The sequence below is a fragment of the Channa argus genome, chromosome 12, assembly GCF_033026475.1.
Source record: "Channa argus isolate prfri chromosome 12, Channa argus male v1.0, whole genome shotgun sequence".
NCBI lineage: Eukaryota > Metazoa > Chordata > Actinopteri > Anabantiformes > Channidae > Channa > Channa argus.
This window is the reverse complement of record NC_090208.1, coordinates 26,254,389-26,278,752: the sequence shown is the minus strand read 5'-3', so window position 1 is coordinate 26,278,752 and position 24,364 is coordinate 26,254,389. Positions and strand designations below refer to the sequence as shown.

The window sequence follows — 24,364 nt, the reverse complement described above, 5'->3', positions numbered from 1 at the left end:
ATAGAATTAAGGGATGCATGTAATTTTCCCAACCTCTGCTCAACCTTTAACCGTCCCGGGGGCCACTGAGTTGGTTTACACGGCTTACAATTTGGTTGTTTCTTGCATTTTGCTCCTGGTAGATTAATCTTGACCACAATTTGTGTTGGAAGGTCTTGTTAACTGATTAGTGAGAGTTTCCTTAGGACTGAAGAAAACTAGAGCGTATAGCTGCTAATCAGCACCCACCATTGTTACAGAGGCTCACATCATGACCACTTTGATTTTCAGACTGTTGTTCAGTCACACAATTCTGGCTTGTTCTAGGGAAATGTGCTTTATTATTCCAATATTGTTTCATCAGTTTTGGCCTGACATTTAAATAAATATTCATGGTTTTTCTGTGTGTTTAGTCTGTAATATAATAAATACATACTAGTACACAATGGAGCAGTGAACTGTATGTATTTCAAAGTTTAATATCATCAGTTTGTAGTTCAGGCATGTATATATGTGATATTTGACTGATATTAGGGTAAATGGCCAGTTTTATACAATTTCATTTTTGATAAAGGTCCCTGGATATATAAATTATGCTAAGAATGTTTGCATTGGCAGCCAAAATGCCAGGCACTTTTGAAACTGATGTTGAGATGAATATCATCAGAATGAAAAAGGGTTAACAGCCAATCAATGAGCAGAAGGAACCCAAGCCTGAAGAATTTATTATTTCCAGTCTTCTCTTTTGTTTTATGGTCAAGCCTGTTGTCTGGCATAGCCTCATTACAAACCAGTCTACGTAGAAAGAACAAATGCATAGTGACTGGCATTGTTCTGTGATTGGCATCTCACTTTAAACCAAGGCCAATTTAATAAACGTCATAGCCTTGCCTCTCTTTGAAACAGTCAGTGACCACTGGCAAGTTTCCTTTTACAGGTCAGTGGTCGCATTGTATATCTCTAGGTCTCAGGCACTCATAGTAACTCTTTCATCCCGAAGCACTGACCAGCAACGAAGATGCAGCACAGACTCCACATTAACATTAACTGTGTCTTCATAAAGCTTCTGTGTTTGAACTTTAACTTGAGCCGGAATATTTAAGAGCGAAGGTTTTTATTTCCTTTTAATGTCTTTTTGACAGTGAGTTTGGACAGGATTAGACATGCAAGATTCCCCTCAGGAAATTATTAATCTTATATAATTTAGTTAAATTACAATTGAGCAATGAGTTGCTTCTCTATAAATAGGGTTTAGCTTGCATTAATGTTCGAGAGAAAAGCAGCAATTCTCACTTTAGAAAAGCTGCAACCACAGTATGGTTGAATTGTTTAGCTTGGAAAAACTTCAATTGATTATTTATGGCTTCCTGCCATACTCAACATATCCTCTTATAATTGTTTCTGAAGAATGGTTGAATATGTTGCATAAAAAATTAACAATGTCACGTTTAAACATCTGATCACTCTTTGGTCTTTGATTTGCACATGTCCTGCTCTATACATACCTGAAATTGATAAAGTTGGCCTTAGAAAAACAGTATCTGTCAAGCTTTATTTGTGAAGTGTGTAGCTGCACTGAAATATCTCAGCGTGACATCACGTCTGCCCAGTTATCCATACAAATTAGAAAAATATACCAACACATGTATATGGTTTATGTGCTTGAGTGTGAATTTTTCTTTCCATTTCAGTGTGGTTCAGCTCATCTCCTTTTCCACCTCAGTTTATATAAAGGTATGATGGTGAATGGGCTCTTTTTAGCTGGCTGTAATTGAACCTGACCCACTTACACAATTAACTCTAACCCATAATATTTGCTCAGTGGTTTTAGGTTTTAGATGGCTTGGCCCCAGTGGTGAGGTCGACCTCAGCGTAGTCAGCCCAGCCATCAATCACTGCAGCTCAGAAGGGGTGGGGCTCCGAAAGGAAACGGGAGAATGCAGACTGATGCCAAAGCCTGGCCAGTTGTGAGAGTGACTCAAGGTGTTTCCATCACCACTGGGAGCCAAGCTGCCAATTGTAGGCTGAAGAATCCATAATACGTTTATGTTGTGGTGTCTTTGTAATTTTTCTTGATTCTATTTTCATGGACTTCAGAAATCAGTCTGGTATTAAATAAATGTAGGTCTGTCAAATGGCCCCACATGCTTGGTTAAATTCCCCATCTTGCCTTCGATTCCACTGACACTCTCTGGCCAGAGTCTTGGCTAACTGTGGTGTGTGCATGTGTGGTTAAACAGACGTTTTCTGCATTAGGCCTTTTGTTAACTACAGGTTAAAGACTGAATTCAATACCCATCTGAACCTATCCCTGTACAGAGGCATGTGTAATGAAATATGTGTACCTCTAGACCCCTAATGGAAATGTTTAGTTGAAATTAGGCCTCATACCAGTTTTTGAAGACACATGTTTAGGTTATACTGCATTTGTGCAATAATAAAGTGTTTTCAAGGGGTTCACAAACTTACAACTTGCCTACAGTGCAGTGCAAAGGTACTAGCATCACAGTGTGCCATCAGGGAGCTGTCACATGTTTCTGAAATGCATTTAACTGTATAAAAGACAGGTCCAAACGTCAAGCCAGAGTCGTAGTCTTGCGAGTCAAGGAGAACAGCTAATCCTGCATAATAGTCTGGGTCCTATAGAGCCCAAATCTCAAGTATTATGGGATTACATGAAGAGATGGACTGAAATCCATAGATAACTGTCCAACTGTAGAAAGCTATTGAAAACACCGAGTGTTGCCGTGTTAAAGGAAAACAAAACGGCCACAAAGGGTTTAAAACATTTTATTCCAAAACCTTTTCTACCAATTTGTTCCCTGGATAGATCTCGTCAGATGCTTGAAAAGTAATTAATTTATGCAGCTGCAGATAAGAAATTAGACCACAGTTGGCTTTGTTTGTTGTCAATGTTGAGATGGTTGTATTTCTGCTTTCTCCTTTTGCAGTAGCAGACATGACTTGGTTTGGGCATGTGCACTGAAGTGACAGTATGTAAAACTGAACTAAGCTAAGATCTGCTTTAATCTGTTCTTCCAGTAAACACACTCTGCTCATACACAGGCTTAATTGGCCCTTTTTTCTGCAGAGTCCACAGGGATTGAGGCTGACAAACACACACCTCCACAGAGGAACACCTGAGCTCTAGCGGAGTTTGTTTGTCTTCAAACACCCATGGGTTTGAGAGGGGGATGTCTTTACCTTGTCATCAGTTGGCTGGATATGGATTTTAAAGGCACCCATTCTAATTTAAGCCACAGTTTCTGTATTGATATACCAGTGTAGGAGATGGAAATGAGGGTTAATGAGATCTCATGAGAACTGAGCTGCAGGTTCAGAAAATCAGTAAGTTCAATTGACATACTAGGACTTTCACAACATAGCAGCAATGTTTTCAGATACAAATGTTAGTGTCCAGAATGGTGAGACAATGTGATAAATATGCTTCTGACATCCCCCCCACACAGACCACTGATGTACTCTAAGCAATAATTGGATGACTGTATGAGACTGAGCTGCTTTGCATTTTACAGCACTAATCACATTTAAACGTACCAGTCATTCTTTTGTTACTCACCTTGTGTTGAAGGTTGATGGCCTCTATTTAATAGCCAATTTCTTATTCCATTCTAGTTTGCAAGGATCCACCGTACAAAGTGGAGGAGTCTGGATATGCAGGCTTCATCCTGCCTATTGAGGTTTACTTCAAAAACAAGGTACATTTCTCTCCAGTGCACTGCATTTTACATAATCAATATTCTACTTGGATTCAAGCCGAAAGTGAAATGTATGTGTTTGTTTGTCTGAAAGTAGTACGTTAAAGGTTTTGTTTGCTTGTTTGTTTTTTGAGATTTTAGCTTTGGGGTTTATTTATAAGCAGCTGTTTGTTTATATATGGAGACTTACACCTCTGATCTTAGTTTTAATACCTAGATCTCCAGGATGCCCCTGCGCTTTAATGTAAGGCTTTGTAACATATCTTGCCTATTTCATTAAGAGTGTTTTCAAACCCGCCTCATTTGATCTGGTTAAATCGAACTCTGTTTTGTTTTCCCTCTTTGCTGTGGTTCATTGAGCAAGTCTGAAGGATTTGCAGTGGAAGCAACAACAGTCTTAATAGAACTGGGGAGCTGTTCAATTGTGATGTGAACATGATCTAACTTCAATCCAGCCCAAAACAGCAGGTTTTTGCTAAACAGCTAGTTGACACCTCAACGTTTTTATGAAGTGTGAAGCAGTACACAAAAACATCTTGAAAATATTAGTGTGAAGTGCAGTTAGCATCTGCTGCAGAGTTGTACTTGTTTCGTTGCTCAAATAATCACCACGGTGAGCAAGTGCTAATTGTGCAGTTATTCTATTCTACAGAGCTTTTTGTTTTGTTTTTAAATTCCCTGGGATATTGACTGGAACAGATCTTATGACTATAACTATAAACATGCTATCTGAATATGAGTGTATTTTCTAATTTTTTTTATTTTTTTTGGTCTTGGATAAATGTAGGCTAAATGTAGAACTTTTAGTCACGATCTTTCAAATTTGTCAAAAGCAGAAGAATTGTTTTTCAAACTCATGATAATTTGGATGTGAATGCAGCCTTCAGGTGCACTTAAAAGAAAGTAAAACACGGACTTTCTTTGTTTTGTCATCTTTCCTCTTGCCTGGGTGGATCACCAATTTCCCACAGGAAGAACCGAAGAAAGTTCGCTTTGACTACGATCTGTTTCTCCACCTTGAGGGCCACCCACCTGTCAATCACCTCCGCTGCGAGAAGCTTACCTTCAACAACCCAACAGAAGAGTTTCGTAGGAAGCTACTAAAAGCTGGAGGGGTAAGAGTGTGAGGGAGAGGCTGGGGTTATACAACACACACCTTCTATACCATCTTTATTTTTACCGAGAAATTCAATGGGGTTCATTGACCTATCGCCTGAAACACACATTCATGTAGACATGTACAATAAACAAGTCATTGTTCAGCCACAAGGAATTAGTCAGTTAATCTGCTGTCTTTAACAGATGGTCAATGAGCTCAAATGCTTTGCTTAGGGTACATTAGCAACAGGTATTTGAGACAAGCCATACATCGAATATTTTTCTCTCGTCAGCAATATATCAGTCCGTCTCTCAGCTCAAAAATGAATAAATTAGTTTACAAAGACCCAGCAAATTAATACAAACAACACGTCAACCATTCTACAATCATTCCTCAACGTTACAGAAACAGAAGTAGTATATTTGTAGGGTTACTGTGTTAACAGAAAAACATTAGGCTTTGCGTATACACTCAATACTTACTTCATATAATTGAATAACTGTATTGTTGGCTTGGTACTTTAATGGGAATGGTTAACAAAAAATAACTTAATCCTTCAATTAATCATTTTCTTCATTCACCCTCCTTGTTTAATGTTTAAGCACACCAGCTGTTGTTCACAGGAGAAATGTGACTGCACACACCAAATGTCATGCTGTTACAGTATAGCAGGTATAACCTTACCACCTCCTATCTGTTCTACTGTGAGCAATCTTTGTTTGCACATACAATTACCCCCAAAAAAAGCTCATTGGTCAAAGTATTCTTTAAAAAATGTCATACCAGTGATTCATCATAATTTCTGAATACTCTACAATGCAGAATGCCTCTAAATTAAGATGCAAATAATCTAGACTAGCTGATCTCATAACTAAGTCTCTCTGTAGTAGTCACAGTTGTGGTACACTATCATCAGTTTCTCTTTAGTTCTTCTTCAGTGTTGGGTGCAATAAGTTAGTTGGCCCCTGCTAAGAGGACCCCTGTAGGTTTTATGACTGTTGAGCTAAGTGCTTTCTATTTACTTTGCCCTTCACCCCTTTCTTAGTCTTAAAGGGCTCAAGTGCTGAGACAGACCATGTTGCAACTGACTTCTCCATTGTGTCTCCCAAAGCTCTATAGTATTAAATTACAGTGTATAAGTTTTACTACAACTTATTCCTCAAATTTGGACAATAACAAATTAGGCTAAACTGAATTTCTTTGTACTAGCATTGTCACATAAACCTGTAGGGAATAACTATGTATTTCTGTTTGCAGCAACGTGATCCTCATAAACGAAGTTCAGAAGACTCAAAAGTAAGATTTCCAGCATTCTTTTATTGTCCTGCCTTGTCTAAAGATGAATAATAGTTTGAACATCTCTATAAAGTGACTGTTGAAGATTTCTACTGGTGTATGTTGTCTGCTCTGTTAATATTCTTATCCTGGCTGGGCCATTTATATTTACCTCAGTGTTCCAGTATAGACACACAGAAGCAGCTGTGTTGTCTTTACTTGCATATTCTGGCCATCGTTCCAGCCCTGTAATGGCTGCAGGATATTCCATCGAAAATAGCTGGCTCTTGGCAAGTAATATAGCAGTGCGTTAAATTATGTAATAAACCACTTTTGTTTCATACTTTAAAACTAAGTTTTAAACAGTTTTATATTGATAACATTTTAATCTATGTTAAGTGTTATTGATATAATCCTTTGATATTTTGAGAAAGATTTACATTCTCTGAGTGAAATAAGAAAATTATGTCTTCTGTGTAATTGGAGACCTGGAGTAAGGGTGTAAGCAGTAAAATACTGGTCTAATATTTAAAAAAAAAACAAGTACTAAGACCTCTACAGTAATCTTGTAGTTGAGTTATATGCACAGTTTCTGGCAAGAAAAGCCCTTGGAACTAATTTTTCATAGATTCTGGAAGCTGCTGGAAACATTCCTTAGAGATTTAGATTTTTGATGATAGCATCACACTGTAAAAGAAAATGCCATTTTGCACTTTCATCTCATGAAAAGGCAAAAGCATTTTGTTTTAATGTTTTCTCCTTGACTTAGATTTTTGCTTGCCTTGTACCGTACTTGTTAGTCGCTTTGGATGAAAGCGTTTACCAAATGACTAAATTTAAATGTTGTCCAGATTTGTCAGCTGCACATCAATGATGCAAATCTTCAATTCTACCACATCCAAACATAACTCTGTTGGATTGAGTTCTGGTTACTGTAGAGGCCATTTGAGTACAGTTGAACTCATTGTCCTATTGAAGAAATGGGTTTTAAAATTTAGTTTTTTTTAGCTTTGTGCATTGGTGCATTACCTTGCTGGAAGTTGCACTCTGAAGATGGGTGACCTGTGGTCATAAATAGTAGTAATAATAATAATAATAATAATATTATTATTATTATTATTATTATTATTATTATTATTAATAGTAATAGAAGGCTTTGTCATGCAAACAATGCTCTGTTGGTACTAAGGTGCCAAAAATGTCAAAACCACCGCCAGGCTAAATCTTTAATGCAAAGCAGGATGGGTCCATGCTTTTGTTGTTTATGCCATATTCTGATCCTACCATCTAAATGTTGCAGCACAAAATTGAGGCTTTTCAGACTAGTCAACATTTTCCTAATCTTCTATTGTCCAATTTTGATGATCTCTTGCAAATTGTAGCCTCTGTAGTTTCCTGTTCATAGCTGAGAAAAGTGGCACCTGATGTGGTTTCCTGCTCCTGTAGCCCACCTGTGTTTTGTCTTCAGAGATTCTCTTCTGCATAACTTGGTTTTTAATGAGTGGTTGAGTAACTTTTGCCTTTCTTTTAGCTTGTATGAGTCTAAAATACAACTTTCTAAAAAGACCAGCCCATCTGGTACCAACAACCATGCCACCATCATAGTCATATTAATTTCATTATGGATGATGTTTGAAGGACCAGCTCTGCTTGTGAACTTTAATCGGATACCGAATTATAAAATAATTCAGATTTTTTTTTATTCTGTTGTTCCTGGTAGGTGATGGTAATGCAGGAGGGTTCAACCTCCCTGTTTGGCCAGCACCTGAAGCTGCCTACACTTCCCAACAACTCGCTGACATCCACATTCTCTGACCCAAAGAAGAGCAAAAGCTTGCATGGGTCAAAGGTCAGTATTTGCCTCCAGGTACAGCCGGGGGATTAAAAAAAACTTTTCATTTATCTATTTAGTTTTTCCTACCATTATTTTTGACCCAGCTCTGAAAAGTTGTATCCCATGGAATTCTCCAGACCTCAATCCCCTATTTATTTAGCAGGTTCAGAGACATGCAACATAAAGTATTTAAGTTTTCGAATTGGATTAAGCAAGTTATGTTGGCATTAGCACTTAATCCACTGATTCAAATCTGTGTCACTGGCTCTTTGAAAGCCAGTGCGTTCAAATATGGCCTTTTATACTCTAATGGAATTGTGTAAAAGATTTAGTGATTATGCATTTATTAGGACTTTTATTAATTTTGTGCACAAAGGATTTCCCAAAAGATGCATATGAGGCAGAGATGTGAGGCATTAGGCAATGTAGCACTAAATTATGCGTCAAGAAAGTAGCATGTTGTTTTTATTAAGTTTTATTTTTCTCTTTAAATGGTGTCATTTAAGAGCCAGGTTAGGAGAGGCCCGTTTCACATGGAAACAGTTTTCAGTCTAAACACGGTGTTTGATGAATTACTTATGGACCAGGAGGTCACACACACGAACACACACACACAAAAACTTTAACTCTCTTCTTCCCTTGCTCTCACACTCGGTTTCTCTCCCTCTCTAACCACATGTTCAAATAATGTCCTGGTATTACAACAAAAGTCCAAAATACTGGGATAGAGTGTCCAAATCCAGGTATGAAAAGTTTGTAGAGACTTACCCATTACTCAGAGCTGTAGTTGCTGTCAAAGGGTCTTCAAGAGATCCCTGAATTAAGGCTCTAAAACATTTTTATTAATGACAGATTTAAATTTTTTTTTTTTTTTAATTAATAAATGTGTTATATACACTTAAATAATACATTCTTACATATTAACTATAGTTTACAATATGCTTTTGGTGCCACAGTTCTACAGTAATATTAGATGCTTTTGTGAGTTGTACAACAAGTTAGGTCACCTGCCATATCATGGTGCTGAAAGGTGTGTTAAAAAGTGCCACTTTAGTGTTTGCTTCAAATGCTGATTGCTGCAGGGCCTCTATGTTCCTTCAAAGCACTAAACTAGTTTTATGTTGGGCTGCCCAGGGAGGGAAATGAGTTTACTGCAGAGGAGTATGCTGGAGTATTGAATGAGCCAGCAGCTCTACGTCCTGAGGTCCTGGGGTCACTGGCAGATAGACAGAATGAAAGGTTTTAGAGGTGCTTGGGCAGAATTGTAACACACCCCGTCGTCTAGACTGCTTTAATGGGTTTACTGCGTTGATGAAATATTGACAAGGGGGCTATAGGTGAGACCCAGGGACAAATGGCCCCCGTCGTTAGAACGAATGCATTTCTTCCTTTCTCCACGTTGCCCTTTGCGCCACTTTTAAGGTTGTGCATTGGTGGCTGTTGAAAAGGCCCCCTCAACCCACAGAACAACACAGTTAAAAGAAGCCCAGAGTTTGCACTTTAAGCCCATAGATAGGAATGAGAAGAGCTTTTTGATTTTTTTTCCTTTTCGAATGGACCTCTTTTCATAGAGGGTAATGCCAAACTCCAGGGTGGCATGCATGTTTTCTCTTGTCTAAAAGGCAGAGGATTACTTTTCCTTTCAGCTAGTTGCCCAGTTTTTGCTCACTTTGTTGTAGGGACACGTGCATTTCAGAACAGACTTTATTTTTATTTTTTTCTTTAAGGGTTTGAACTTTGCTTGGAATAATTTGTTTTAAGTAAAACCTAGCTTGAACCAATTAGTCAAGCCATTACTATCCTCAGACAATATATTTTTTTGTAGTGTTCTATTTTGTGTTCCAGTGTGTTCTTTTTTTATTTGACCGCTAACATAATGTGGGATTCTCCAGTTTGAGACTTTTTGGAGTAATACTAATATCACAATGTTACAAATGAGTTTTATTCATACTGTTAAAACAGATTTAAATCATGTCAGACTTTAAAGACTACGTTATATAATGTTATGATATTGGTATAGTTAAATTCTAATTCAAATTCTCATAACATAAGCCTTTAGAGTGCTGTGAGATACCGGGAACTGAAAAAACAAAGAACTACAAAATAGTGAATAGTTTTCATTGTTTCAATTGAACTGGGGTTAGAAACTTGGAAATAAATACACAGAAAGCATAACATGAGCAGCACATTGCTGTTGGAGATGTTGGGGTCTGATACAAAGCGATGTTGTTTCCCCTATAATTGGACAGGCATAAAAACATGAATATATGAAAACACAAATTATTGTGACGAGAGTACTGCTTTTAAAGGATTGTATGTACACTTTAAAAAAAAAAACCAAGAAGTTATCTTCACTGATTTTACGTATTCAAAGTTTGTGAAAAAAAATAAGTTAAATTTTCCTTTAGAATCACAATGTTATTATGTAACTTGTCTTTCTTTTATATTGTTTTCCGCAATATTCCCAACACCTGGGGGCTCTCTATACAGTACACTTATGATTATATGTGGTCAAACCTTACAATGTCTTAATTTAGAATCCTTACTTTACACTGTATTAATTAGTAAAATCAAAACATACCACACAATGTCAAAGAATCTGTACCAGAAGTTATAGTGCTATGTAGCAGATTAAGAGAAATCCTTTTAAAAATTTCCAATAACCTGCTGGATTCTTGGTGCATCTAGGGGGTGATTCAGTAAAATGTCTCTAGTAGGACTGAATATTTGTACATTGTTTTTGCCATCAGGAGACATGTTGGCATCTCTCTACTGGGGAAAAGGTCTTACAAGTATACTTATCATTAAAGCACATGCCTAATACTACAGTAAAATGTAAAGTTTACAAAGTGCTCAATTTACTTTTAAAATGGACTACAAATCTTATATACTGCAGTTGATACTTGTTAGTGATATAGCTGGCTCTCTGACGGGTGCCTGTTGTCCCTTTTTATAAACCTCATGCCACTGCTCAAGACTTTTGTCATTAGCAGTTATTAGTGTAAAAAAAAAAGGCATGTAAAAATGAATGGGAAAGAAAACTATGCATACAGGTTTGTGCTTCACGCCAATGGCAACTTTAGAATCACAATGCAGAGACATGCAGATCAGGTTAATTTGTGTTAGGATACAAGAAAGCAAACTCTACACACACAAATATCAGGTAATAAGACTAATATACCATTATCAATATAGTTTAGTTTATTTATGAAATGTGATTGTGTAGCCACCTGGAGTAGCGTGGGACATTTTGAGGCAGTCTCTCAGTAGTGGAACTGCAGGCTGGACGGCAGGCTAACGTTAACACTGGAGTGTTTTCTTCTTTGCACTTGCAATCAAATACTCATTCCAGAGCTCTTACTTATATCATTTTGTTTGTTTGAGCTTTAAGCCAACGTTAGCTGAGTGGGTAACACTATTATGGTAAAACATAAATGCAGGCCAGCAACCAACTGTAAATGTTCTACACTTGTATATTGTTTTTCTACCTCTTGACACTCAAAGTGCTTTACACTGCTTCTTATTCACCCATTCACACTCACAATCACACACACACTTTGTTGTTCGTGTGCATACACCGATGGGGGAGCTGCTAGGCAGCTGGCCCACACTCACTGGGAGCATCTAAGTTGGGGTTCGGTGTCTTGCTCAAGGACACTTTAACATGTGGCCGGAGGAGCCGGGGATTGAACAGACAACTGCAAGATTTGTAGACAACCGCTATATGTTTCTCCACCACAGTTGCACTGTATCATTGAACCATGTGCTTATATCGCAGTAGTCTTACTCAAGTGTCCGTGTGATGCACGATGCTCAAATGTCCTTGAGTAAGACACTGAACCCCAGCTTAATTGCTCCCTCTCCTAGTTGTGAGTCTAAGCCAACTGTATGGTAGCTCCCCCATCGGTGTGAGTGTCTGTGTGTCAATGGGTCAATGACAAACTGTAAAGTGCTGTACCAGTAGGTTGAAAAGCGCTATTTAAGTGCAGACCATTTACCTTGTCATCATTAGTCATGTATGCCATGCTGTAGAATGTCACTAAAAAAAAGACATTTAAATATATTTTGAGTCACTGAGTTATTTAGTCTAGATATCTAAGTTGTAAAGAATCTAATCCATTTGTTGGCTTCAACCTGCAGGATGTCTGCAAAGGAAATGGAACTACCCTTCTCACCACAGCTACAACCAACAGCAGCAGCTTCTCCAAACTCCACAAGCCCTCTAAGGACCACAAAGAAAAGACTCCAAAAGACTTGAAAGAGCCCAAAAGTGCCTTCAGAGACTCTGGCTGGGAACCCAGCAAAGCCCCCAAAGAACCTTTCAGGAAACCCAAAGAAAACCAGCCACTTAGAGATGTCAATCCTAAGATGGGCTTCAAGGAACCTAAGTCTTTGTCAAAAGACCATCGGACTGAGGCGATCACCCATGGGTTGGGGCTAAACAAACGTCTATCCACCCCTGATGGTGAAGATCAGGTTGCCAAAAAACGTAAAAAGGGATTTCTGGATACACTGGAGAAGCAGATGTCAGGGTCTGAGTCTAAGCATTCAGATAAAAAACTATTAAAGGATAAATCACAAATGCGAACACGCAAATTAAGACCAGAATGTGGTGAGGCTGAGCGCAGGAAGATGTCAACGCTTCCTCCCTTCCAGGAACTGGTGGACCCCAATGACTCTGATATAGAGGACCAGTCCACCAAATCAGATGTAAGGAAAAGATCTTTGATTTATTTTATTTTTTTAACTCTCTTAACTTTCTTTTCTTATTATGTAGGTTTAAGAAACAGTTATCTGATACATCTAAGAGGCACCATGTTTAGAATTTCGGTTGGTTAAGTCACTGCATAGGGAAGAGAGTTGAAGTGAAGTTGCTAAAGGTATTCAGTTCTTCCAGGATTTTAGGGGAGGGATTTGTTGGTGGTCAGTCCTTCCTTGGTGTGGAAAGGCTGTAAAATCAAATGACCCACAAAGTGGGAATCTTATTTTATGGTGGTCTGGTAGACTCTAGGGGTCTAGGCAAGGGAGCTGTAAGAGAGGGTTGGGCACCAATAAACGGCACTAGAGTTCAGTTGCATTTGTCTGGGTGGCCAAACAAGAAGTTAGGACATTTTGTGAACTTGAAATGTGTATGTAGGAAATAACCGACTATGTATGTGAAGTGTGTTGGTTTACAAACACAGATTATTTTTTCAATACCTCCATATCCAGAGTTTCATTAGAAAAACGTCATCCCTAAGTGATTCTTTTCAGGAGTAGCCTGACATTCAACTAAGTTGCCTGGTCCCCATGAAAGGCAGTTTTTAACGCCAAATAGTCTACAAGAAAGATTTATGGTTTTACAACACCTGAGGAGAAAGGGGAGACAGCAGTGACTAGCACAAAGTTCCCCTTTTAATCCTTTTCACTTTTGGAAGAAAAAGGGTGAGCGTTTGTGGACGAAGGGTCTAAATCCCTGTGCTTTGAGCAGTTTTCTTTTAAGCAATGCTGTCTTCATTTCTATTGTCAAACGCTTGTATAAAGCATGGGTCTTTGTGTATCCTCTTTTTTTTTTTGTAGGGGCAGCTCATTTAGTCACTGGTGTTATTACTTTGCACTACCAAAATCTGTGCACTGTAATGCAATGCTGAAAATGCCTTTCAAGTTTTCCCATACAGGGAACAGGGGTCTGGTCGATTGTAAAGGAGATGTGGGGTGACAACTACCAGGTGTTTGATTCTCCCCAGGCTAGCCATTCTGAGGGCCAAGGGCCGGGCTGACAGAGTGCTGCTCTCATTTCTCATGTGACCACTTGTTTGATCGCCGTGTTTTCAACTGAGCACTTGGCCAGAAACTGCAAAGAGGAGGAAATGTGGAGTAGGTGATGACATGAAGGGAAAGCAGGCTGCCGTGTTAGTATGACATTCTTGTTTTCAACTTGATGTGGGCACAGACTGAGTGATTGCTCACCTGCAAGAGATTGTTTAAACCTAAGCCTTTATATAGCAGCTCCAGCAAAGAGGCATATTTTGTAGATTTTTGTCTTAAAGTAGTTTCATGAGACATAAGGTTAATAATAATTTTAAAGGGAGGATTGTTAAAATGTTGACATGATTGTTAAATTTAATTAATCAAGCAAATTCAATGAGTGACTTCAATATTTACCACTTGGTTTAAGAAATAAGTTAACCCTTTGTCTTGGCCACTAAAACTTGTGAATTTCTGCCAGAACTTAAAAAAAACTGCTATAGTGTCCCTAATTAAAACTCATAAAAATGCTTTACTAAACTGAGATGAACCAATTACTGGGTTAACTGCAAGAAAGGAAAAGAAAAGTTTATACATCATTTAAGTTGTAAACCACAACATGTCGGTGTAAGTGGCTGGAAGGAATCTACATTGTCCAACTGAACGGCTTTTCAATTCACATTAAAATAGTTTAGTTTTGACAGCACCACTGAATTATGCAAGTAAACCAATTAGTAAGGAGTGTTTTTTTTTTTTTTTTTTTTTTTTATTTTGTTCTTGTTTGCTAGCATTTCTTTGTGGCTGTCCCATCTGAGCCAAGAGTTAGGAGAAGACATAGATGAATCCCAGTAAACTGTAGCTAACTGTTGTCTTTGAAGAGGGCTGCTTTGGTGGCTTTGAGTGAAGCAGGACAAAGCCCATGAAATGGAGTGGTGGTAAGATTTATGGTACCTAAAGAAGCTGTCCCATAAACCAACAGACCAGCTGTGTGTTGTTTGTTGGCAGGAGGTGACAACCATTGAACTCACTCTGCCTTTTGTCCTCATTCTCTCTTTTTGCCTCAGGATTACTCAGGATGTCTCACACCTATTTTATGTATGTATGTATGGGGGTGGCTGTAGCTCAGTTGGTAAGGGCCAGTGGTTCAATCCCCAGTCCCGGCTATATGTCGAAGTGTTGGGGAGGGTTGCATCAGGAAGGGCATCCGGTGTAAAAACTGTGCCAAATCAGCATGCAGACAGTGATCAACTGTGGCGACCCTGAAGCCGAAAGGACCCCCAAAAAAATGTATGAAAGGACGGCTTTGGTCTGTAGCAACAGGGGTCTTTTATGATTTTTAGGTTTTTGTGCATTTTGTCAGTGTTTCAGTAAAACCCACATTTGATCTAATTATCCCACCTAGTTTGCAATCCTTCTCCCAGATGTGGTTAGATGCTGCTTGGCTTTGGAGTTTTTATTACACATCACTGTCTGATCAAAATGATTAAAGCAGAGTGTAAGAATCCACAGCTTTTTTTGTAATAAAATTATTTACTGCAATATTTTAGGGAAATATGCCCAAAACAAACATTTATGATTTTTAAACGATGCCAAAAGAATTTACATTGTGACAATCTGGTGTGTAGAGCAAGATCCTACAGTCATTTAATTTGATTATAAAATCTTAGCTTATCAAACATTTTTGGCAGAAATGCAGAGTATAAATGATAACCAACATTTAATGTAATGTAGGCCTGTATATAGGAGAAGTAGATTAAGTTTTGATTGTATGGCGCATTCTTTTTTCCAACATCTCGTTTATTCAAATGGGCTAGTAGGGAGCCTTATTCAGAACTACAATTTGATTTATTGACATGATATAAACATTTTATTGGAGGATCTAAAAATGTTGGATTTAATACGTAAGTTTTACTTTGTTTCAAGAGGTTCTGGGACTTGTAAAAGATACCTCTTACCTGATATTAAAAATCTATGGCATAAAATAGTCATTGGGCAAATACTTGGACAGGCCGCGCAAGTATATTTTATGTGGTCCCCTCATTAATTTTTAACGGTGGCCAAAACATTGGGTCATTCTTTTTATATTGCACCCCAATATGACTCCACCACCCTGTATGACTTCAGTAATAAAGACATTATAATTATCACCTTTCAGTTTCAACATATAAACTTTAAATTATAACCTTGTAAAAGTGCAATTCATGGCAGAGCTGCTGTATTGGATTGCGTTAGTTTGTACAGTTGAATCTAACAAAGTGACCACGTGTTTTATGACTGCACCATTAATACTCAATGATACTGTATATAAAGAGTAACATATGTTGCCATCCAGGGAAGCTCTTTTCTAATTTAACACAGTGCCAAACTGCATTGTCCACTAACCATAGGTATAGAAAATAATTGCCCACTTGAAAGTTTTTGCCTTTTATTTTGTTACTTTGAATCCTAGCCAATTTTATTTTCATTTATTTTTTTCAGTGGGCCACTTACTTATGATCAGTATCCTGGCAAAAATTTACACCATGAAAACAAAAGAGCACTCCAGTCCACTCTGAAATGTTCATTGAAAAGCAAAAGTCAGGGAATGTATAATAGAATTCCAAGTCCCTAAACATCTTTTGGAATACAATAAATTTGTTAAGCAACGGAAGGAATGCGGCACATGCATAGAGCAGGCTGTCCTCAAAGACTGAACTGACCATGGAAGAAGATTAGTGAATGGGGGCCATCGAGACACGTAAGACTCTTCTAAAGGAGTTAAAAGCCTCAGCAAATGAAGTAGCAATGACTGTACATAGGCTAAATGTTCCCTGGTTCTTAAGTAGTTTAAGATTTATGGGAGAGGCAAAAAGAATGGGCCAGGTGCTGAAGCTTGTAACTCCCTCAAAAGAGCCATAGGTAAATATTCAATTTCAATTCGATTCAACTTTATTTATATAGCACCAATTTACAACACGGCCATCTCAAGGCACTTTACAGAATGAAGTCAAGACTAGAAAACCCAACAATCCCCGCTTAAGCAAGCACTAGGCAACAGTGGAGAGGGAAAACTCCCTTTTAACAGAACAAACCGACCCCAGAACCAGGCTCAGGGTGGGCAGCCATCTGCCTTTACCGGTTGGGGTGAGAAAAGAAAATGGCAACAAAACCAACAACAAAACATCGGGCAGGTTTGTAGGACCAGTAGCTGCCCACTAGAAAACACACTGGGAGCTGGTTCCACAGGAGCGGAGCTTGATAGCTAAAGGTTCTGCCTCCCATTCTACCTTTGGAAATTCTGGGAACCACAAGTAGGCCTGCATTCTGAGAGCGAAGTGGTCTACTGGGATGATATGGTGCTATGAGGTCTTCTATATATGATGGAGCCTGACCATTCAGAGCTTTATATGTAAGAAGCAGGGTTTTAAATTCTATTCTAGATTTAATGGGAAGCCAATGGAGAGAAGCTAGTGAAGGTGAAATATGATCTCTCTTGCTAGTTCCAGTCAGCACTCTTGCTGCAGCATTTTGGATTAATTGCAGGCTCTTTAGGGAGTTAGTGGGACATCCTGAAAGTAGGGAATTACAGTAGTCCAACCTAGAGGTAACAAATGCTTGGACTAGTTTTTCGACATCACTTTGAAACATGATGCTTCTAATTTTGACAATTGTTCCGTAGGTAAGAAGGCTGTTCTAGAGATTTGTTTTATATGTGAAGTAAAGGAAACATCGTGGTTAAAAAAGCACGCCAAGGAGTTTTGCCATCTAGAGTAACAATATGGTTGGACATATTTCTGAGATTTTTTTGGCCTAAATACTAATGACTTCGTTTTTTTCTGAGATTAGAAGTAAAAAATTTTGGGACATGCAGGCCTTTATGTCTTGTAAGCATGCTTGAAGCTTGATTAACTGATTTTCTTTTTCTTTGTTTTTTTTTTTTTTTATATAATATATCTGGATAGATAAATATATCTGGGTATCATCAGCATAGCAGTGGAAATTTATGGAGCATTTTCTAATAATGTTGCCTAAAGGAGACATGTATAAAGTAAATAGTATTGGTCCTAGCACAGGGCCTTGTGGAACTCCATAGCTAACCTTTGTGTGCATGGAGGATTCATCATTATGTACCTGGAGCACCCATTCTCACACCTGTACACACCTAGGATCACTGCAGAGAGCAGCCGTAGCTAACGTATTAGTCTTGTCAGAAATTTACCAAAACTGGAAGAGATGACTTTTTGTGTTCACTTTGGGAGACAGCTTTTGACTGTTGCGTTAGTGAGAGTTTTGGCCCTGAAACTGTTAGTTTGTTGTTCAGAATTCTAAGCTTTGATTTTTTGCCAGATTGTACCATGGAAGCAATTTCTTATTTTTATGTCTACAGGCTTGTACCTTTGAGTCATCAAAAGAACCATATACTATATTTTTTAAAGCAGCTGTTCATCTTCTATAATGATATTCATAATGATGTTTACTGAAGAACCCTCATGTACTCTTTGCATAATGAGAATAGAGAATATGACAAGAAACAAAGATTAATACCATGTCAAAAATATGTAAGAATTCATATCTAGGCATATCAATACTTAATCCAATTTAGTATTGAATAGAACCCCTAAAACCAAAAACGCCAGCAATTTTATATCCATTTCTGCTTTTTGAATGCACAAACCAAAACCAAGGTACCAGATCTACGCCTATGGCTTTTGTCTGGTGGAAACCCATGGACTGGCACTACATCACCCAAATACAAATGTTACCTTAGCACATAAATCTCAAAATGTGACTCACTTAAACCTGCCAAAAATTATTTATATTTGGCATTTCAGATAATATAGTGAGCCTTATCTATGTTTTAGAACAATTTGTGTGCGAGACACTGCATTACACTCTGATTTATTAAGTTAGTAAGTTAAGTTGATGTAGACTTTTATTTAGAGGAGTAAAGTTGTTCCGGCTATTTTCAGATGAAGCCATAAGTAGAGACTGTCTGTCAGGACATTTAACATTTATCCAACAAATCCACACAGAGATGACTTCAAAGAATTGGTGCTGACAAAAACCAACGAATGTGCCAACTCTTTAAAAATGCACTTAGACATATGTCTGATAAAAAACTTACCTAAACATAAGCTTTTCTGTCCTTACTTAGTGTAAATATTTTACAAATCACAATAAATATATTAAATTAAATAAATTAAGGATTGATTGATTTGAATACAGATTGACAGTAAGTTAAATGCAAAGCTGTATTTCAGTTTCCTATTAAGCTTTAATAAAAATCAGGTAATAAAAGGAAAAAATTAAACAAAAAGCCAAAATCTTAACTTTCCTTAACAAGCAAACATTATTTTTTTGTATGTAGTCTGTGGCTAAAAATAATTATGATGGAGCAGTGCATGGTGTTTTATAATGGATGGAAGTCCAGGTCTGTTGTTCTAATAATTGACTTTACAAATGCCGAAAAATTATGTCATATGCAATTGTCCCAAGTTTGATATATCAGGGACTAGATTGCCTAATTTTCCTCAGTATAACAATATGCTAGCTAGCAGAGGCATTAGACTCTTGATTATGGCAAAAATCATAATCACCATTATTTTGTTGAGAATTGTGACGATAATAATAATAGTAACAATAATGATAATAATATTCTCACGGGCTCAGAGATGTTGGGATCTAACTTTAGGTCAGAGGAGGACCACTATAAAGGAAAAGAGCGCACTGGGATTCTTTTCCTTTACAGTGGCGAGAGCAAACAAAGCATCATTGCAAAACAGTCACAGAATCACTTTGTATCTATTATTTTGTTAGTATAATTTTTGGAATAATTAATTATAATCAAAACCAAAGTCATTTAATTGCACAGTCCTATTTTTACTGTTCTTTACACGACAAAGAAAAAAGATGAGACTTGCAGCATAGATTCAATACAGACCCATAAATCAAGCTTAACACTTCAGGTTGTCATTGGTATGGCATTATTTAAAAAAATAAAATAAAAAATACGCCGAAACAGTTACTTGAGTCTATACTTTACAGTAGGCATTAACATCACTCTCGGCATAGGAAGTTTTTCTAGTAAAAGAAAATGTTTTTTACTTTTACATACTGTATCTCTAAACTCGGCTTGATACAAAACTGAATTGTAACACTCCTGAAAGTGTTTCTGGGACACCAGCATATATGAAATTACAGGTCCTGGAACTTTCATTGGAAAAAATGCCTCTATTTCCCCGACAGACGGGGACAAATTGAGCTAGAATAGAACAGACTGAAGGAAAAAGAACAAAGGAAAACCTCAGAATAGCTGTCCAGAGCCCTGAAGTGTTGGTACCATTCCATTTCAGAAATAAAGACCATTAACCTTAACTTTCTAAAAACTATATTTAATGGCGTACATGCTTTCATTAGATTTTCTTTTTTTTCTTTAACAGTAAAAACACAGTTGCTTCAGAATAACATTTGTAATTTTTAAAAGCAAATGAAGGTTATCAACACTTGAGGCACATTTATGCACTTGTTTGCTGATTTTCCAAGTCCAAGCAAACAAAAAGCCAAAGATATGAAATGGGAGAGACATCCATATAGCAGATACCTACGTACAATATTTAATGATTTTGATCAATGATTATTAATGATCAAACCACTGCATGTGTGTTTTATTTTGCACTGTTTTCTTTTTTTTCTTTTTCTTTTTTTTTTGTTTGTTTTTTTTTCTTCTTCCTCCCAGTATGAACAGCCCAGTCCAGCCAGTTCCAGCTCCAGTTCAGGCTTTGCCCCCACACACCACAAACGACAAGGTAATTGTCTGGAACACAAATATGTTACAGCTGATAGCATGTGTGTTACACTCTGAAATGCTCAGTATAACCATCCTGAAAAGGGATAAGATACTCGTATCTCCCTTTTCCCCTCATACTTGCTCTATACGAGCTCTATATAAAGTGAAAACATGTATTTAGATGTACCAGAGATTGTGTCAGAGATTCAGTATGTTTAAAAACTGTTTTGAAAAACTGCTTTAAAATATATGGTTTAAGATAAAAATGGTATAATACGACATGCTGAATTGGTCAAAAAAAAAAAAGAGACTTGTTTGCTTTTTTGATACTTTTTTTCTAAAGGGTGACCTCTGCTTGTGTGTTTGCAATTTTCTGTGTATGCAGTGGTGGACTTCATCTTTAGGAAAAGCGTGGCTATTCCTGCCACCACCCACACATGTAACAGTTACACTGAGACCTGTGAGGCCCCCACCACCTAGTCACAGCTCTGCATGGAAAATGTTTTTCTGCCTGTTTGTTTGCATGAAGATTCATGCATCTCTTTTTAATCACTTGCAGTGGGGTTTAGCTCCACAGTGTGGTTAACGCCAAACCCAAAAGCAACCATCACTGCTGATCGAGCAGCATGTAAAAACTGTTTACACTGCTCACGTCTACATACTTTGTCTTTTGCTCCCAGTGATGTCTGAGTACGCAGTATTTATATTTTAGTTTAATTGTCCAAAAGCACAAGGTCACGTGTTCCTTCATTACTGTAGTTATCTTGACTTAGTCCCACATACACTGAAATACTTAAAAATAAAGTAAAAATAGTCCCAGCGAATGTGGTACTTCCTTGTAATTATTTATTTAAAAGTGCCATGAGCTCTTTAAGAGTTCATTCTTGTATGAACCCATGGGCTCAGGGGTAAGAGCCATATTCCAGTTAGAGGTCATAGAGAAATTGACCCATACATTCATCTCAGTGGGTTAAACCAGCGGCAGTTCCTCACCTTCACTGTCCTGCACCTTCAGACTCTGCTGGACCATCCTGCCATCATTGCACCTCTTGGCATGATCCATTGCTTTATGCATGTTTTAACCTATGTATAATTTTGAAATAATGAAAAACAATCTTTATTCCAGTGTGTTCTCTCTTGGTCTGTCTCCTACACAGTGCTGGGCCCGCTGCAGTCAGTTATGCAGGATCTGCACTCAGACGACAATGATGAGGAATCGGAGGACGACGATGACAATGACATGGACTCTGATGTGGAGCGCCCGACACACACACATCACCAACGCAGGTTAGCTTGATAATAGACCTCTATGATGCGTACAGTGGTTTCATAAAACTGCAATACAGCACAGACGGGCAGGAAAAACCGTAGAATTTTCCATGTTCTATTTCGGTTGATTCTTTTAGAGAGCAGGTCTGTGGTTGTCTGTAACAGCTTAACAGGTGCAGAATGGTGAATTTCGCAGTCCCAAACAAGTTTTGTGAAGAGCAAGAATTGTCACATTGTCTGCAAGACTTCACATTTATACACTTTCATCTGAATTCACACTTTACATACAAGTTCCACTAAATATGCTTTCAAGTTGGCTTTACTACTGGAGTTATGGCAACATTGCAAACTCTAACCCTTAGATCACCATGTGGTTTAGTCTGCAACATTAAGATTAAGCTGGTGAACAGATGAGCAATTTTTAAGAGGAGCTGTTGGATACCAAAAACTAAGCTAAAAATAAGGAAGTTGGAAGTAGTTTGAAGCCTTTTTTTGTTTGACTTTTACCCAGGGTCAGTTTAAGTGATGGCAGTGAGAGTGACAGCTCATCTCCCTCCCCACCCTCCCGCAATGAGGCTCCAACCTTGGTAAAGGGTACTAATAACCAGGTAAAATGATATGTGTTCTGTTGGTGTAATAGACAAGACATGTAAGGACCTAGTTCACTTAATTGTGCTTGACGTTGACTCTTTTTGCCCTATCCCCTGTAGATACTGGAGGTGAAGAGTCCCACAAAGCAGAGCAAACAGGAAAAGAGCAAAAACATAGACTGTGACAAGGTAAATGAGATCTTCCATTCTTTGCCAGAAACTAGCTAGTAACAAATGTCTGCATGCTCAGTGTTTAACTTTAGTGGACCCTGCCTCAGTATGTTAACATAATTTACGCAGACACAGTAATGCAGGGTAGATGTGGATTCTACTGTTGATTTTAATATGTAGGCATGATTCATCCAGCCTGACTTCACAAGCAGTGGAGTCCGTGGCTCTGACACTGTTTGGCTTTAATGTGAAAGCTTGGACACAAGTCAAATACTGTATGTATGCCTTTTGGTACAACTATGTTAGGTTCAATTCAGCTTTATTTATATAGCTCCAATTCACAACAAAGTCATCTCAAGGCACTTTACAGAATTAAGTCATGACTATAAAGATGTATAGAGGAGAACCTAACAAATCCCCCTTGAGCAAGCTCTAGGCAACAGTGTAGAAGAAAAACTCCCTTTAATAGAAGAATCCTCCAGCAGAACTAGGCTCAAGGTGGGTGGCCAAGAGCAACAATCAGCAACAACAAAACATCGGGCAGGTTGGTAGGACCAGTAGCTGCACACTGGAAAACACACAGCTTTAAAGCGCAGGGACACCTGCAGAAAGGGACAGAGAGAAAGGGACAGAGCAGGAGAAAGACAACTACTGGAGAGAACACACAGAGTTAATATCATACAGTGGGAACAATTGTGGGGTGAGAGGAGAAAGGGACAAGAGGAGGATAGCAGCTCAGTGCATCGGGGGGTGGGTCCCCCAGCAGTCTAAGCCTATAGCTGCATAACTATAACTAACTAGATGCTTTATTAAAGAGGAAGGTTTAAAGCCTAGACTTAAAAGTAGAGAGGGTGTCTGCTTCCCGAATCTGAACTGGGAGCTGGTTCCACATGTGAGGAGCTTGATAGCTGAAGGCTCTTCCTCCCATTCTACCTTTGGAAATTCTTGGAACCACAAGTAGGCCTGAATTCTGAGATCAAAGTGGTCTACTGGGATCATATGGTGCTATGAGGTCTTCTATATATGATGGAGCCTGAACATTCAGAGCTTTATATGTAAGAAGCAGGGTTTTAAATTCTATTTTAAATTTAATGGGAATGTAAAATATCTTTTTTGCTAATTCTAGTCAGGACTCTTGCTGCAGCATTTTGGACTAATTGCAGGCTTTTTAAAGCCTGAGGGCTCCCGAAAGTAGGGAATTACATTAAAACAAAATAAAAATAAAAAAAAAATGCTTGTCATATAATTAGAATATCTTCACAAAGTTGATTTATTTTACTAATTCGATTCAAGAAGTGAAACTTGTATAATGTATACATTAATTCCACACAGACTGATATATTTCAAGTGTTTATTTATTTTAATTTGATGATTATAACTGACAACTAATGAAAACCCTAAATTCAGTATCTCAGAAAATTAGAATATTAAGACCAATACAAAGAGAGGATTTTTCCAAACTCTAATCAGCTAAGTAACTCAAAACACCTGCAAAGGCCTTTAAATGGTCTCAGTCTAGTTCTGTAAAAAAATATAGCCAATTTCTACCGGGCTTGGACCGGCACTGTACAGCTTGGGGTGGGAATGGCCTGTTAGGGGTTCAGTGTCTTGCCCATTGACATTTTCGACATATGTTTCGGGGATCAAACCTATGACCCTATGGTCTGTAGATGACTGCCTTACCCACTGAGCTACAGCCGCCCCCCACTGAGCTACAGCCACTTTAATTTAAATGAAGTTAAATACTTGAATTGACATATTATGGGCTCAACAAACAAAAATAGAATGTATTTGCAAATCATTTAGAACCTGTTTTGTGACTGTAAATAGAACCTGAGAAAAGTTGTGGTTTTTTTTTTTTGTTTGTTTTTTTTGTTTTTTAATATTATATAAACATTTTCTCATTTCGAGAAACATGTCTCATAGCATAGAAGA

The 24,364-nt window shown here is 37.9% G+C and overlaps 1 protein-coding gene across 5 annotated transcripts in view; it reads left to right on the top strand.

The window, feature by feature from the left end:
• The window catches only part of mllt3 (MLLT3 super elongation complex subunit), a 49,932-nt gene that overhangs the window by 19,912 nt on the left and 5,656 nt on the right, over window positions 1-24,364 (top strand). For 2 of the 5 annotated variants that reach the window (XM_067525110.1, XM_067525112.1), the window contains exons 3-12: window positions 3,616-3,698; window positions 4,670-4,813; window positions 6,055-6,093; window positions 7,793-7,921; window positions 12,047-12,616; window positions 20,349-20,418; window positions 20,785-20,859; window positions 21,557-21,686; window positions 22,180-22,276; window positions 22,379-22,447. In XM_067525110.1, coding sequence (XP_067381211.1) covers window positions 3,616-3,698; window positions 4,670-4,813; window positions 6,055-6,093; window positions 7,793-7,921; window positions 12,047-12,616; window positions 20,349-20,418; window positions 20,785-20,859; window positions 21,557-21,686; window positions 22,180-22,276; window positions 22,379-22,447 — 1,406 coding nt within the window. Of the gene's footprint in view, window positions 1-1,613; window positions 1,714-3,615; window positions 3,699-4,669; window positions 4,814-6,054; window positions 6,094-7,792; window positions 7,922-12,046; window positions 12,617-20,348; window positions 20,419-20,784; window positions 20,860-21,556; window positions 21,687-22,179; window positions 22,277-22,378; window positions 22,448-24,364 lie in introns of those variants that run through there. The other 3 variants (XM_067525114.1, XM_067525111.1, XM_067525113.1) reach the window with 3 other exon arrangements.